The sequence below is a fragment of the Pithys albifrons genome, chromosome 3 (assembly GCF_047495875.1).
Source record: "Pithys albifrons albifrons isolate INPA30051 chromosome 3, PitAlb_v1, whole genome shotgun sequence".
In the NCBI taxonomy this organism is placed as follows: Eukaryota; Metazoa; Chordata; class Aves; order Passeriformes; family Thamnophilidae; genus Pithys; species Pithys albifrons.
The window spans coordinates 15,738,338-15,754,999 of NC_092460.1; the positions used below are offsets into that span (position 1 = coordinate 15,738,338).

Sequence of the window (16,662 nt, forward strand, 5' to 3'; positions counted from 1 at the left end):
CAGGCATTCAGACACTGTCCTCAAAGGCTGCTCCCTCTCTCCAGCTCAGACTCCCACTCTTCCTCCCAATCCCTGACAAAGTGCTGAGGCAAACCCAAACTGGTTTATGTGCGGTTTCTATGGACATCCAAGCCCTTCAAGAGGAGTAAATGAAGAGCACAGCTGGTTGGTGGTACAGAGGAGCAAGTCCCAGGAGAGGAGGACACACAGGTGCCTGTGCTCCTTTGCACTGCAGCCTCAGTGGGGTGAAGGTGTCAGGGCTGAGTCTCAGAACCTCCGAGAGATTGGCACAGGAGGTGAGTGAGGGGAAAGAGAGACCCTTTTTCCTCATCCTCCTAAAACTGTGCTCATCCTGTTTATGACATTTGATAATATCATGACAGATTCAGAGGTGTCTTTCCTTTCTGGAGATGATCCACAGTGTATTTCAGTGGCTGCTTTTTGCTTGAGTTTGAGCTGCCACTTGGTACTCACAGTTTTGAGTTTCCTGAGATACCATGGCAGGAATTCTTCACTTCAGGTGGCAGCCACTGCTGATCCAGGTTTAAAAAGCCCCATTGCTTTTCTTGAGCCCCTGCTAGAGGAAGGCCTGTTCATTTAAAGAGGTCCTGCTAGATCAGCTTTGCCTACAATTTTCACTTGATGGTTGGAAAAAAAAGGTTGGTATGAAATTATAGCAAGAATGGATTTTGTTTAATGCGTTGATCCTTTGTGGCTCTTTGTGGGTCATCATCATGGTGAATACAGCAAGGGGTGCAATTAACATTGAAAGGGAAATTTATTTGTAGCTGCCTGAGTAATTTCCTTGTCTAACCTGATGGGGAAAATGAGTGGTTAACACCTTACTTACTAGAAAGTTCATTAGAACCTGGAGTTATTAAACTGAAATTATTTTGGAAATCTGTTTTTAAGGTCACATGGAAGTATGGGTTAATATTTCTCTGAATGGTACATTAATGCATCCTTGAGCTACAGAGATCTGCTACTCATTTTGGAGATGGTGTTATTCATGTGCTTCCCACCCGAAATCATGCCATTTTTTCTTCTCCCCAGCAAATTGCTGGAACAAAACAAAACTGTGGGGTGTGTGGGAGTCCCCAGCTGGATGTGTGCGGTTGGGAATAGAGCAAATTTCTGTCCTTACAGGGAAAGAGAGGAAAGTCTTTGGTATAAATCTGTTCATTTTGCAGGCTCCTCCTGCTCAAATACATCAGTTTATGCTTTTCAACTGAAGTTATTCTTAAAAATTAGGTCGTGGTAAACTCACCTGTATGAAACAGGCAGAGAGAGTGTGGAGACAGTCTCCTGAACAATACCCTACTAAATGGTACCCTATTCTGTGTAATTGATATACAGATTTAGAAAGGCCCATAATGGTGGAGGAAAAAGGATGATAAAAGGAACTGCTGTTAGAAAGTAATTTATCTGCAGTTTTTACTGAATTGGATGGTCCTGCTTGTGTTGGTAAATGGAGATTTGTCCCAGCAATCTGAAATCTTTTTGCCTTCTCCTTTTGACCAGACTGCACACCATTTTCTCTTAGGAACCGCTGATTTTAAATTGTCCTCCCTATCTACTGGAAAATGAAATATATTCCTTAAGAAGAGGAGGAAGAAATACATCCTTACTTCTCTAATCTCTCAGCTCCCTTTAGAAAGCAGCCTTTCCCAGCTGTGTCTCCGGGTGGCATCAGGGGCAGATGGGCATCCCAAGGTCGAGGCAGCCTCAGACAGGAGTGAGGAGCCATGTAATGAGCTGCTTCCATCTGCTGCAGTACAGGGCACACTTGGCTTGGTTGCTGCTTGCTTTCTGCCTCAGACTGGTGACATGTGCTTTGGTCTCCTGTCCTTGCTTAGCTGGTGGCAGGGGCTAAGGGAAGGCACAGGCCCCTCAGAGTAAGCTTGGAGTGGAAAGCAGGCTCTTTTTGTTGGTTAAAAGTGGATGAGTTGGAGGAAAAGGTGTGGAAAGACAAAAAAGCCAGGTCTTTCCTAAATCTAGAAGAGCACTGAAGTGGATCATGAGGGTGGCTTTAATTTTGAGCTCTGCTGTGCTCTGTGTATTACAGAGTGATGGGTGCCCATAAGTGATAATCCTATAATTTAATCTGCAAGTCGATCTTTGTAGAGTGCAAGGTGGATTTTTTGGGGAAAAGGGAAGAGTGGTGATTGACATCTTCCCATTTTTTCCTTCTTGATGTACTTCCCTATCTAGATTCTTTTGAGTGCTTGTGACTGGATGCAGCTCCCTCTAGAGCCCACCAGGCCTATTTCCAGGGAGGTTGGAAGGACATACCTGGGGAGAAGCAAAACTCTTCTCAAGTCTAAGTTTTTTGCCTATGCAATGGCTCTGATCTTAGTAAACCTTGGAAGCCAAAACTGAATTTCCATGTTTCACTGTGCACTTTGCTGTTCTTAAACAGCCAGGTGGATATTAATGCTTGTAGTAACTTTTTGTAGGCTGTTTTTCAAGCCAATAATTGCCTGCAAAGAGGATGGTTTGTGTGGGGTACAAAAGTAATCCCTACCTGTGAAAGACTTTACTTATGAACTAATATCCTGCATATCGACATGTGTTTAAACTTTACCAAATTGTTTTAGGAAACTGCATTACTTTAGAAAATTATGTGATGGATCAAAGTGTTTCAATGTGCTTTATCACAGACTTGCAGACTGTGGGGCTCAGCCTCAAGTCAGATGATTGTGTGTGACAGCCAGCAAATATGCATCTAACTGCAGATTTGGGATGCATTTCGCAGGGGACATGGTATAACTAAGAAGTTGAGATGGTTTTATTGTTTTCTCAGTCCCTGAAAGTGGTAAGAGCCTTGTGTCTGTCAAGGATGTGCTCTCTGCAGCCACAAATCTTAAGTTCGAGGCTTCTGTTGGCTTCCCAAGACCCAGAAAGTTAACAGCTGACTGTTTTCTGTTTCCACAATCCAGCTGAATAACATTCCAAAGATAGAGGCAGTATCAAAGGTGAAAAGAGCCTGGGTGCTACCACTGGCAATTTTAGCAATCCTGCTTGCTGAGTAATACAGAAAGGTTACATTGAAATCATAGAGAAGTAGGTTTGCCTCTCATTTAGGCAAAAAGCCTCATTGGTTTCTCTGGGAACTTTCCCTCCTTACAGAAAGCTGAAGATTATTTTTATTTTGGCGGTTTGCCGGTAGCACAGTCTGTCAGAACACATGGGGTTTCTCTGTGCAGGCTGAGGGGCTTGGACCTGCTAGGCTACCCAGGTCTGCACCCTGGGGGCTGCACATGCCCACACAGCCCCTGGGGCAGGCACAGTGCCTTGAACTGGGTTCACTGGCCCTGCTAAACCCTCTTGGGTGCTTTGCTGGGAACAGCCAGTGCTGCATTCTTTGTTAGCAGCCCTTCTGCCGATTCGGGAGCTGCAGATCGCCTGGCTGGGCAATCTGTTGTGTTGGGGCAGTTTGGGTTGTGGGAGGATGATCGGGGTCCCTTGCCCAGAGCTGTTTGCCAGTGGATCTGGGAGGAATAGGGAAAGGTGACAGGAACAGGGAGGAGCGTGGGAGGAGCAGTGCCTGGGGTTTGTGGGGGCTTATTGACTGATTCCAGCCTTTCAACTAACCCTGTGAACTGGGTTATTCCCAGCAGGAATGAGGTGTGGCTTGAGGGCTGCTGTGGGAAGAGGGATGAGCTCCCGAGGAGCGCTGTCCCCCAGCCCCCTGTGCAGGGGGTTACAGACTGACGGTGTCGCAGCTCGGTCACTGAGCCTTTCGCCGTCTGCCTGCGCTGTCCGAGAGTTCAGACTCCCTCCCAGTCTCCTCAGCTTATCCCGAGCAGGGAAAGCTCTGAACGAAAACGTGTGTGACTCCCCTGCCCGCCTGCCAGGCTCGCTCACAGCGCCTTCCTTTTTGAGAGGGTGGCACGAAGTCTGGCACAGTCCAAGTGTTATATAACCTGGAGTAATGACTCGCTTTACTCCTTTAAAAGGAGGTGATGACGCCAGAGCTCTGTTTCCTTCAGAGCCGCCGATTGGGCGCAGGGACTGGCAGATCCCGTGAAATGATGTGGTGTTATAACGAGCTACGCTTTCCCCCCCTCTTTTTCTCCCTCCTTCCCTTTGATCTATTGCGTGTGATGGAATACAAAATAGAAATCCTTCCATGCAGTTCAAGAGCAGCCCACGTCCATGGCTCTGCATTTTCTATATATATGTACGAGGAGGTTTTCAGATGATTTTAGCCTGTTTTTTATCTATTCCCTTAAAGCTGCCACAAACGTGAGAGTGGCATCATGGCACTTGGAGCCGTGAGTGAGCAGTTGTTAACTGAAAAAAAAAAATTTGCTCCAAGTCTTCTTCCTGCTTTTCTGATAAGCTTTGCAGAGTATAGAGGCTGTGCTTTATTGGCCAACACCTTGCTTTTTTCTTTTCATAAAACAGCCAGAGAATTGCTAACAAAGGACAGTCCCTCTTGCCCCTCTGTTGTGCTTGGTACCTTTTGCCCCGTGGTTTCCACTGCCAGCTTTGCAGTGCACCTGCTGATAGACACTGTACTCCCTCACTGCAGCTTCTTGAAACTGTGATGAAATCACACGGAAACTAATTAGCAAATTAGGAATGTGGTGTTTTCCCTCTTGAGCAGGTAAGGAGTGGCAAAGTCACTTTGCCAAGGTCGCCCAATGAGTGTGAAGAAACGAAAGAGAAAATCCTCTGGTTTATGTTTTAGGCAGCGCCCCTTCTGTGTTGAAATTTATGAGGTGAAACACTTCGCTGATTTTCATTCCAGTTTGAAACTGTGCAAGGGGTCCTTATTTTCATTTCCCTTAATTTATGTGCTGGTTTTAATGACTGAATAAAATCTACATGTAACTATATTTTTCAGAAGTGTAATATTAAATAATGAAAGTGTGGAAGGAGGGAAGGAACTGTTTTAATGAAATTAGAAGTACTTTTCAGATTTTAAAACACTATCACAATACAGTTATTTCCTTTATCTTTTCAATTTCTTGATTAGGCTTTATAGAAACTGCAACACTGAACTTTCAGAAAGGTCTGGCTCATCATTTGGATCAAAGTGGGGTTTATTTTATTAACAGTAGTTTGTACTACAGATGTTGAAAATGTCTTGTTCACATTTTCTTCAACATGCAGTTCACTGACTCAGTCTCAAAAATTCCAAGTAGGAGTCAGAAGACTTTATTTTCACTTGCAAATATGCAAATAGGAATAAGACAGGAGAAAGCTACAAGATAAAATCTTTTGGGGTTATGTGAACAGAAACTTCTGGTTTAAATCTCTGTCAAAACAAATTTTGCAATTAAAACATCTGCAGATAATCTTCATCTGTGTAAAGTGTTTAACTACTTGAACTGTTGGAAGCAGTTTAAAAATCACACTTTTGTGTACGCTTTAGCTTGTGATTTGTCAAATTTGCACATACCTGAAACTGAAGGGAATGAAATTAAAGTTGTACAAAATCACTCTCTGTGGTGCACAAATACGTTGTGTCTTCAGCAGTAAAATATATCAAAATACACCAAGAGATGAGGAATCAGTTTCTTGAATATAACTGGGATTGTAACTTAATGAATTTAGCTTCAATTAAGATGATAATACACATCTATGGTATAAATTCTTCAACCTAAAATTATTACATCTTGTCCAATAACAGCTTGTTTTCTTCAGTACATTTAACAATCTTTGAAAGCCTTGGTCTGAAATCTCAAGTGATGTGTTTTGCCTCAGTGAGAGTCCGAAAAGCATTTGCAGGAGATGTTGAATTGTGTCACTTACATGAATTTTGTGTTATGTTATGTAAGACTTCCCACCCCACTTATTATTTAGATGAGTGTGGGAAATAAAATAAACCAAAATTTATATGAATAAAAAGGTAAAATGAGGAAAAAACAGATTTATCAAATTTTATGCCTTATGGTTCAGTCTAAAACTCATTAAGGTCAATGGAAAAATCTCTCATTTTCCATGGTTGGTTTAGATCTTATCAAAAGAATTTTTATTTACAGTCTTTGTTTAAAAAGCAACTGATTCTCAAAGCCAGCAATACCCAGTTGCCAACACAAAGCATTGTGGAGTTCAAGTGTTATTCTGTCTGAACTGTTTTAGGTGGATAAATGCCACCTTATAATGTCCAACTCAAACCTCATACTCTTGTGTGTTTTCCCTGTTGCTAAAACAACATGGAAAATAGGACAGGGAAAGTGGCCTTAAGGATAGGTGTATGTGCTATTGGCAGGTGATAATCAAGAGTGAAATGCGGCTGTCAAGCCTAGTTTGTGTCTAATGACTTAGAAACAATTTGGGTTTGTAGGCTACTCACTGGAGGTCAGCAGGCTGTGCAGAGGGAACCGGTGCACGTTGGGCATGGCTGTGAGATGGGCAAGGGACTGCACAGCCAGCCTGGAGCAGCTGAGGATGGGAGAGAAAGGTCCGTGCTCTGCAGGGCAGCAGGGCGGGTGAGCAGCACAGCACACAGAGCACACAGGAGAGGAGGGGACCACCCCAGCCTGCAGGGACTGAGAGCAGGGTGATTACAGATCCAGTGCTTCTCACTTGCACTGCGCTTGGTGGGCTGCAGTCAGGTCGGTGTTGAGCAGTCCTGAGCAATGCTGAAGCCGGCAGAGGAGAGCCAGGGGCAGCAGGGTTTGCCTGAAAAGCCGATGGAGCCAGCCACAGAGCAAGACAGTTCCGCAGCACAGAGTTACCCTGGTTCTCCCGCTTGCTGCGGGCAAACCTACTGCTTGGCAATTGCCTAATACTAGCCAGGAGGGAAAAGGGGGTTGGAGAGATCCCAGGGACCAGTGGCTTGCCTGGCAGGCAGAAAAAGGCAGTGGCATGGGCCATTCCACCAAGAGGTCCCACAAGTACTACCAAAAAGGGGGCCATGTCATCATGTATTCCTAAAAGCCCTAAGCCTAGACATTAAAGAATCTACCTTTTTATCTTATCCCACACTAACTTGGCTCAGAGTCTGTTTTTTGGGGTCTCTCATGGCATCAGTTTGGCTCCTCTGGAGCTGCTCGGCCATGGAGCTCAGCAGGAGAGCAGTGGGTTGAGAGAAGCAGGTCCAAGGTGGACAACAGGCACAGGGGTGGGGAAGGAGCTACTGCAGCTTGAAGAGCTGTGGAAGGAGAATCACCTGTGATGTGTTTTAGGATGTTTTGTTGAAACTTGTTTGGTTGAACTGAGTTCAGTTTGACAGTCCCCCCCATCTCCGATGTTCTCTGCTATACAGAGGAACTGGTGTCCTGGAAAGCTTTATGGTCAAGCTTCTTGTGTATGTAGGCACGTTTAGGTGTGAGTTTTAACCCTTGTGAATTTGCAGTGTTCAAAGCTGCTGACCTTGCTGCTGAAAAGATTTGCCAGTCAAATGAAAAGCATGTTCCGGAGGATCTTTATCTTGACATTCTATGAAAATACAAATTTTGCAGTGATTTTTTTCAATGGGAGAGTCTCCTAAGTTGTTTGCAAGGGAACCTCTCAGGTGAAAACAATTTCTTGAGAAGCTTCTTGTGATGTATAGCATAGTTGTACAATTGCAAAGTGCTTGTGGTTTGAGATGAGGCAGGTGAGGTGTGACAGCTGGGTGAGATTTCAGACCCTGTAGGGAAGGGAGAACATTCTTCCTCACTGGCAGGACTGACCTCACAGAAAAGCTATTCAGTAAATGGACTTATCTGTAACAAGATTACCTTCCATGAGGAGATCATTTTATAAACTGACTGTTTCTGGCATATCTAATTCTTGGCTGTATGAGTATGTGTTTATCCTGCCTACCAGTGATGGCCTCACCACTGGGCTGTTGTGAGTGGAAGACCTAGGAAAAAATCCTTTTCTATTTTGCACACCAAGGTGAAGAAGGAAATTCCCGTTTTATTGCTGTGTGCAGAAGGACAGGTTACAGGTTTCCCATCTCCCCCAGTGTATTTTCCTCATGCTTGACAGCTGCAATGAGCATGCATTGGGGTTTAACCCCAGCTGGCAACTCAGCCCCACACAGCCTTTCACTCACTCTCTCCCAGTGGGATGGAGGAATTGGAAGGGTAAAAGTGACAAGTGGGTTGAGATAAAGACAGTTTAACAAGCAAAGCAGAATGAGGGATTGATTCCCCACTTCCCATGGACGGGGGAAAGCTTTCCCCAGGAAAGCTGGACTGCATCACAGTAACAGTGACTTGGGAAGACAAATGGCATCACTCTGGACATCCCCCTCTCCTTCTCCTTATGTCTCCAGCTCTATATGTTGAGCATGACACCATATGGTCTGCGATATCCCCTGGGCCAGTTGGGGTCCTCTGTCCCAGCTCTGTCCCCTCCTAACTCCTTTTGCTCCCTGGTTGGGTGGGGTGAGAGACAGAAAAGGCCTTGACTCAAGTCTTGCTTACCAATAACAAAAACTTCTCTGTATAGTCAACACTTTTTCCAGCACAAATCCAAAACACAGCCCTCACTAGCTGCTGCTTTTGTGAAGAAAATTAACTCTCTCCAGCTAAAACCAGCACAGCATGCCTAGCAAAGCACCCAGTTATATTTATACAAATACTTGTCTTTAAATCTTGCTTCACAGTTTCATAAGTCTGTTAGGTCAGATGCTGAGGTCATGTTTGCTTATTTATTCCAACCCTACAAAACCCTTATAAGGCCTGTTACAAGATCCTTGGCTATGTACTTCTTAATATATTTGTTCTTGTTTTCCCCTTTATAAACACTGTATGTTCTTGTGCACCAGCCAGGCTGTTTCAATCTGTGGCATAGGTGAAAGGCTGTCCTGTCACTGAGCCCCTTAATCATAATACAGTTCATCTTTTCTTTGGCAAAATTTATATAGCTCTAATTATGAAAAAGCACCCTGGGTTTGTTTCAAAACTGTGATGCACCCTGGAGCACTGAGGGTATTTTGATGGTGGCAAACATTCACTGTGCCCTGCCAGCCTCTGAAATGAAAAGTCCAATAGAAATGGCTGGAGTCACACAGAGGGTAGCTGGGCTATGCCCTGGCTGTGCTTGCAGACCTTTAGATCAGCCTTTGCTGTTATGAGCTCATTGTCCTGGAGTTTGGACACAGCCTGCTTCAGGTTTCTTGTGCCCATCCTGGTTTTCCCAACACTCACTCACCAGTTGCTTCAATAAAGAGGTGACTTCATTACATGGACAAATGGTCATTAGCAGGGAGCTAATTTCATTACATGTCTGTCAGCCCAGGTTTGCTGTTTGTTACTGGCATAGGATGTGCCTGTGAAGGGAAAAAGTCTCAGTAACACTGAGGAAGGATGGTTAGCCTTTAGGGGTCCAACCACAGCTTAAAGGATTTGTTTTCTCTTGCTTTTACTCTCTCCTGTGCCTGTCTTGGTGCAGATGGATGATGGGAACCAAGGCTCACTTAGAATATGCTCACACTTCACAAATTCTGGCAGGTTGTTTCCTAAAAACAGGGAAATCTCATTTGTACTCCATTTGCTACAGCGAGAGCCTTCAGCAAACTCACAGTACCGTACGAGCTGCTGATTCAGTGAAGTGAACAGGAGGTTCTTTCACCTGTTACTGTACAAACAGGTTACCAGCTCCACCGAACTGCTCAGGTTTCAGTCTCAGTTGCCCAGGCTTCTTGGAAATTAGCAGGCGTCATGCAAGTAGTTCATAGACTTGTGACTGCTTTCAAAGCCAGAGAGGCTGCACTTCTTTTTGCATCTCATTCCCGCCTCTTTCCCTTTTGTGCCCTGAAACTTGGGAGCAGGGTTCCGGTCCCGCGTGTCCCCTGCTCCGAGCTCCTGTTGTCTGTTGGGATTCCCCTTGTGCGGGGCCCCAGCGGAGCCTGAATGGTTATGTAAGGATTTTTATTTTATTCTCAGTCTTGGTCTCTGCCACTAGTTGAACTGGATCACAGGCTGAGTGAATGGGATCTGATCTGTACGGTGTGCAGCTCCGAGGAGAGAGACCTCCCCCGTACACACCCACTCAGCCGCCCTGCTCCTCTTCCCAAACTCTTTTCCCAGGCACAGCTGCGGTCGCTCCCGCTGATCGGGGGCAGTACCGAAGCCAGACCGTCCCGCAGCCCAGCTCCAGGCATCGCCCCAGTGGAGCGGCAGCCACCTCGGGCAGGGCTGTGCTGTCTGACTCTACGAGCAGGGGAGGAGATAGTGACAATTTTTATTTAGGCTGAACACGAGGCATATTTAACTAGTTATGTAACAGTGACCCCGGTCCGTCTCGGCTGGGTGCAGGGAGGATATGTGCGTACTGATTCCCGTCACACCGGCTGGGTGGATTCAAGCACTGGGAGCTATTTACCAAAGTTATTTTCAGAAACCCTAAGTGCAGGTTTCCCTGCCTGTACCCTGGACTGTTTTATCACGAGGCATTTCCCGCCTCCGAACTGAGCAGCCAGTGAGAGTGGATTTAGTGCTCACCGGGCTGTGGGCAGAGATAAGGAGTTGTTGGGAGTGCTGGAAACTTTTGTCCTGAAGACCCTGAGACAAGAATAGCAGAAGGGCTGAGCGTGTGCGGCCACAGTGAACAAGTGTGCGGGCAGAGGGCTTGCCCTGGTGCACTGAGCAACATGTTACTCTTGGATGAGTCTCAGCAGTTTCCAGGTAGGACACAGGTTGGGGGTTTTGTGGGTTGATTTTTCCTTTTTTTCCCCTCTCTTGTTTTCTTTTCCCTCTTGCTTTCCTGTTACAGGCCATTCTTTTTCTCACCCCACTCAGTGGCCAGCAAAGTTCATCAGGAACTGAGACACTTCTGTGGGGCTCAGCCAGGCAGGGATGGAAGTGGTTGAGTTTTCAGCCTTGCAGTGTCTGTTGGCCTGATGGAGGAGATATGAGAAGAAAGCTCTTTCTTTGTGTTTTAATTCTGAAGTTGATGTGACATTCTGCGTCTGGTTGTTACTGGTTCTGCTGCTGTTTTAACACTGCAAATGTAATTGTTAGGAATAGAGGAAGCAGTTGTTGATATCAGTGTTATTTTATATCCAGTATCCTCTCCCTTACCCCCTTCAACTTTTTGTGAATACTTTCCCTTCAACATCCTACTTGATAAGAGTTTTGAGAGCTTCTTTTGTCAGTGAAATACTTGGTGACTTGCTGACCGGGCAGCAATCTGGGCAGGCAGAGCTATTGGTGCTTGCTCCAGATTCCCTAATTAGTGCCTAAGAGACTAAGAGCTACTTGGCCCTTTTTCTGCCCCTATCAAATGGAAGATGCTGGTGAAGCCCTACCATGAGTTTACAGTTTGGGGATGGCTGCCAGTTAGTTTGCTTGGTGGTGGGAGAATGTTACGTGTTGGAGAAAAAACTTTGTTCAGACTTGAAGAACTTTTTAAATTTGTCATTTCACTTGTTACTTTGTGGTCAGTTACCTGGGGATTCCAGGCTTCTTCAGCCTGGAAAATACCTCCGAAGTCATGCTATGAACTTAACAGGCTGGTCAAGAATGGTCCTCAGGAGTTCCAGCTCTGGATTTCTGGTTTATTACAGTGCAGTGTGGTCATCATGAGAAGTTTTTATAGAAATAAGTCATGAAGTCATGCAGTGTTTATTATCCATTAGTGAGAGAGGTGGGTTCTAGGAAAAAAAATCCATTTTATTTCTCTGGTTGTGGTAGCAAGATGAAGAAGCTAATTCTGGTAGAGTGTGAACTGAGAAAAGAAAGGAATTACAATAGAAAATGAGTTTGGATAAATGAGGAATCTGGGTGATGATACAAGTGGCTTATGTAACTTAGTCTAGATAATAGATATAAAAAGAGAAGATGGGGAGGGGAAGATGCTTTTGGAAATGACACTGTAGGTCATAGATGGAGGGGGAGCACAAGGTTAGAGGCCTTCCAAAAATTTGGGGTGAAAAGGTATTTTGAGGTCATTTATAGAAAAGTAAGAGAGCAAGAGTACAAATTAACTCTCTTTGTACAGCATTGTTTCTCAGTTTGTAAACTCTGGGACAAGATTTATCATAGTCTACTCTACCAGTAGAAACTTCCCTCTGTTTGAGGAAACTTTTGTAACTGATCTAGTGAGATTGTATTCGGCCTGGTGGATCCAGGAGAGTTTTCATCACACTTTTCCAGAGTCTTGTTGTCCCCAGAGATGATAAAACTGCACAGGGTCACTGAGTGAGTCTGGGACAGAACTGACACATCATGTTCTTCCCTGATTTTGTGCTTCAACTTGAACACTTTTTTGAGGTCTTCAGAGTAGCAAGCACCTGTATGTGCGTGCTGTTCTGCCTTTTTGTTATTTTATAAATGTTTCTGTAAAGTTAGAGAGGATTTTAAAATTATTTTTATGGTAGCACCCAACAGCTAGTAAGTCATGTTTTGTTGCAGTGCAATACCTATCCCCCTGTTGCCCTGCAAGAAAAATATCTCTCATTTAAAGATCCCCTTACACACATATATACTTCTTTTTTTGACTGTAGAGGTAATTTTAATTTTGGCTACCTTATGAAGGAACTGGTGCCTGTTTCTTTTCCAGGCTTAGCTTTTGGAGTGTTGTGTAGTTTGGATGAGGGTGTCCTTACGACATTGTGGCTTCAATTTGTATGAGTCTGATTGCCACAAACAACTTTGCAGCCCTTTGTCAAGCTCCTTTAGCAGCACCCAAAGCAGCACCAAGTTTTTGAAAAAGAAAACTAGAAACAGATTGTTCTTTCAGCAATGGTGTTTCATCCTGGTCTTATTAGCTTTCTCCAGTGCTCTCGGTCACTTTTCTGGCTGCAGCTGATGGGAGAAGTGCCAGTGGAATGTGGTGGCACACAGGCTCAAACTCAACAATTTGAATTTTTCTCCCAAGTGATGACTCCCTCATTAAACAAAGTCCTTAAAAATTCTTCTGAAATTACTTCAGAGAGTGAAGCAGAAAAAGGGAATGCAGCTGAAGTTCTGTGTTTTGTTACAGTTCTAAAAAAAAAAAATCCACAACTGTGTTTTGTCTTTTTCAAGTAGGAAATTATATTTAAGAAAAGGAAAGAGAACATAGGACAGGGAGCCAACAACTTGGGAGTTCCTCAGCACTGATGCCTACCTGACTTCTTTGCCTTAGTTTCTTCCTCTGCAAGATGGGACAGGAGGGTGTTTCACAGGTCACTCTGAGGAGCTTGTGCTTGTGAACTCTTTGACACTGACTAGAGTACAAATGCCAGGTATTACAATTTTGAAATCCCTCCTCTCTTATGCCACTGCCATCGTGAACAACAACAAAGGAGTACTCAGATGGATGCCTTAAACTGGGATTATTTCTCATGCTACTCTTTTAAATTAGGAGTGAGTATCACCTGTTTTCTCCCCCCTCCCTGTAACAGGCCCAGAACAAAGTTATGGTGAGGGTTTGAGGCAAAGATTAAAGTTCAGCTGGTGCTCGTTGTTTGTTTGCCATTTTGGTGGCCTTGGAAGTGTGTGGCAGCAATAATCCCTTCTTTATTATTTCTCATTGCTCTGGGGGTATGCTGGTATAAAGCTAATACCACAACTCCCAGCTACCTAGTGTAAACTAATGCTTATGTAATCATTGCATAATGCAGAATGCTTGCTCCCCTACTCGTCCTCTTTTCTTAGTCCCTGAAATTTATCCCTAGAAAAGTCATGGTAGCAGCCAGCTGGATTCACTGTGCTGGGAACACATCAAGCTCCTGTGTGCATCTGTTTTCTGAAGCTGAGAGGGGAAACTTATCTTTGTTACCTAAACCAATATTTAGCCACCTCAATAGGATAGATCTGATTTCCCTTTTTTAAAAAGCTTCGGAGTATTGTGACTGTAACGTCTGATGGTTAAATCCGGTTACTTGTGGTTTAGATCCCGGTGGCAATTTTTGTAATCTGGTTGACAAAACTCTATTCTGGGTTACTAGTTAACTGGGATAACCAGAAGGGGGAGGTTTCAGCTCCCTCCTGCGCACAGCTTGTTGAAAACTTCCCAGCACTGAGCCTGAAACACTTCCCGACTCCAGAGCAGGAGTTTTATGTAACTTGCTCTCGCACACCCTGGGCTGAAGGACAAATGTGACCCATCCCTGCTTCCCTTGCTACCTTAATGGGTGGCTTTCCTGGCTTTGTTCCCCTGTCTTCACTAAGGGCCACAGTGTCTGCACAAGAGAGGGGACACATGAGGAGGAAACAGTTTACATTCTAGGTTTGAGGACTTTTACTGGGAAAAGTAGTTTTGATTACATATCTAGAAGAGAGATGCCAGGTGACAGCCTTCTACATTTCTCCAGTTCTTACCATCTCAAAGCACGATGAAAATGTTTGATTTGAAATTTCACAACCCTCTTTGGGTAATATCAGAGGAGGCAATGGATACAGGATTGCCCGGTGCTCCAGGGAAAGCATCAACCTTTCCTCTGTGGTACCTGTGAGAGGGAGGACAACCTCACGGGCACCTCACCTGGGCTGCATTCAGGGGCTTGTGCAGGGATGGGAGGAGGTCCTGGAGGGGCTGGCTGCTGGAGCAGCTCCCTGCCACACTCTGGTGGCAATGGGGTGCCGGTGGCTGTGAGCCTGTGCCATATAACAGTTATATAAGTGCTCTTTGGTGTTTATGTAACCCGGGTCTCAGCGTCCCCAGCGTTGAGGCCCAGCCAGAACAAGATCTCTTGGGTATTTGGGGCCTGGTTCTGCTTGCATAATCCTAGGGTTGGAAGATATATCGTCTCTCACCAAAGTTGGCAGTTTGATATTCCAGTTTGCCTCTCGGCACTTCATGGCTGCTTCCTTTCCCTTTGGTTTTTGGGTGGTATCTTCCTTGCTCCTGCCCTCTGTTCTGTCTTTTGTTTCTGAAGGATTCCTTCAGGCCAGGAAAGGAGTTCTGTTCTGCAACAGAACCTCTTCAGTAACTGATATGCTGAAAGACCTCTGAAGGAAGAAAGCAGGGCAGTCCTGCCTTAAAATTTATCTTTTAAAGTTTTTCATTGTTTTGGATTTACTTCTTGCCCAAGGAGTCTGGAGATGGGTTTATCTTTTGTATGCTCCTGGTCTGGCTCCCTCCTCGTTCTCTGGCCCAGAGAGTCAGTGCTGGTGGTATTTTCTTCAGAGCTCATTTCACATCTCTGCCCTCCATCCTCTGGTCCTGGGCTGGGGATGGAGGCAGCCTGGCATCCCTCCTCTCCACCAATCTGCAGATTTCATGTAAATGTCTTGAACCCACTGCGAGTGATTGCCTTACAGATACTTAGAGCAATGAAAAAATGTGTTGCTCAGACTTCAAGTAGCACTATTTGTTACACTAACATGACAGTTTCTGTGCCTGGTTACAGTGACAGATATGAATGGCACACCTGAGCTGGTTAACTCCGAGATAAATAACAGTGGGAATGAAGATAGACGAGCTGTTTGATAGGGGAGGGGAGCTTCTCCTGGGAGCCGACAAGCTCTGTGGCTGGGCAGGCTCAGCCCAAAAGATGCCTTTGTGCCTGACAGGACCGTGGCTGTGACTCAGCAGGGCACCTGCAGAGCTGGGGCCGGGGCAGTGGTGGGTGGAAGTGGGTGGCTGCTGCGGTCAGTGGGCTGCGTGTCGCTGGAGCCGGGCGGGCACGGCGGGGCTGCAGGTCCTGCTGCCCGAGGCTCACGCCGCGGCTGTCGGCTGGTCCAGGGCACAGTGCCAGGCCTGGGAGCTGCCCACGGCCGTAGCCCTGTGCGGACAAGTGGACAAAAGGCAGGTCCCGGGTGGGTGCTGTCAGCGAGTGGCAGCTGCTGGCGGCTGGAGAGCACCGAGGGGCGCGGGGTCCGGCGAGCCGGGGGGAGCGCGGCCGGCGCGGGGGGGTAGGTGTGCCGGCTTATATAATACTTACATAATTAGGGCTTTGTTAAGCACTGGTGGATGGGAGGGGCGTCCTGCCGTCGAAGACTGAGCCTGATTATTTTCCGAAGAGAACAAAGTCTTGTTGCTAATTAGCTGCTTTGAGGGCGGCTGCAGTGGGGAGCCCTGGCCCCCAGTCCCCGCAGGGGCTGTGTCCCGCTCCGTCCCCCTCTAAAGCGGTTTCCCGGTGCTCCGAGTGGGAGCAACCAGGTGTTGATGTGTGTCAAGCCTCGGGAGGGGACTTTGTGTCTCTCCTGGGCGTTGCAACAGGTAGTGCCTGGAGGAAAGAAGTCTGAGCTTCCCCCACAGTTTCGGCTACACTGTTCTTGAGGAGTTTCATAAGGAATTTCCTGCCCCCAGCCCAGCCTTGGGATGCTCAAGTGTTTTCACACGATACCACCTCTGTGAGAGGGTGCTCTGTGCAGACATCTCTTCTCCTTTCTTGCATGGCATCCATGCAACAGCTGCACCAGTTGCATACAGAGAAAGAATATTCTGAAAATGTTTAATTTATGTTCCACAGCTGAGTACAGGACAAGCCAGAGCCCTCTGGCTGTTGCCAGCTTCTGAGATGTTTGCTGTGCCACAGTTAGAGAACTGCTGTTCTTCAGGTTCCAGGTACAGTTGCATTCTGGCATCACCTACATACCACTCCAGTGCACTGAGGAAGCATCTCACAACCCCAGAGAGCATCTTCCAGGCTGTCAGAGCCTTGGCAGTCGGGCTTGCTCTCCGGAGTTGCTCCTCCAGCCTTTGCCACAATTGTAGTTCAGTGTGTCAGGGACTGAGTGTTGCAGCTGGAGCTGTGCAATTAGACTTTCTTGTGCCATCCCTCAGGGCTCCTCCCATTCCTGCTTTGACAGCTCAGTACCGGCTGTAGTAGCACTAGCT

The 16,662-nt window shown here is 46.0% G+C and overlaps 1 protein-coding gene across 5 annotated transcripts in view; it reads left to right on the top strand.

The window, feature by feature from the left end:
• RAD54L2 (RAD54 like 2) overlaps positions 1-16,662 on the top strand; it is a 71,256-nt gene that overhangs the window by 27,310 nt on the left and 27,284 nt on the right. The window contains exon 1 of one of the 5 annotated variants that reach the window (XM_071550613.1): positions 9,867-10,577. The exons of the other annotated variants lie outside the window; for them this stretch is intronic. Within the exon in view, the coding sequence (XP_071406714.1) occupies positions 10,544-10,577 (34 nt within the window). The 5' untranslated portion in view covers positions 9,867-10,543. Of the gene's footprint in view, positions 1-9,866; positions 10,578-16,662 lie in introns of those variants that run through there. 5 annotated transcript variants of the gene reach the window in all.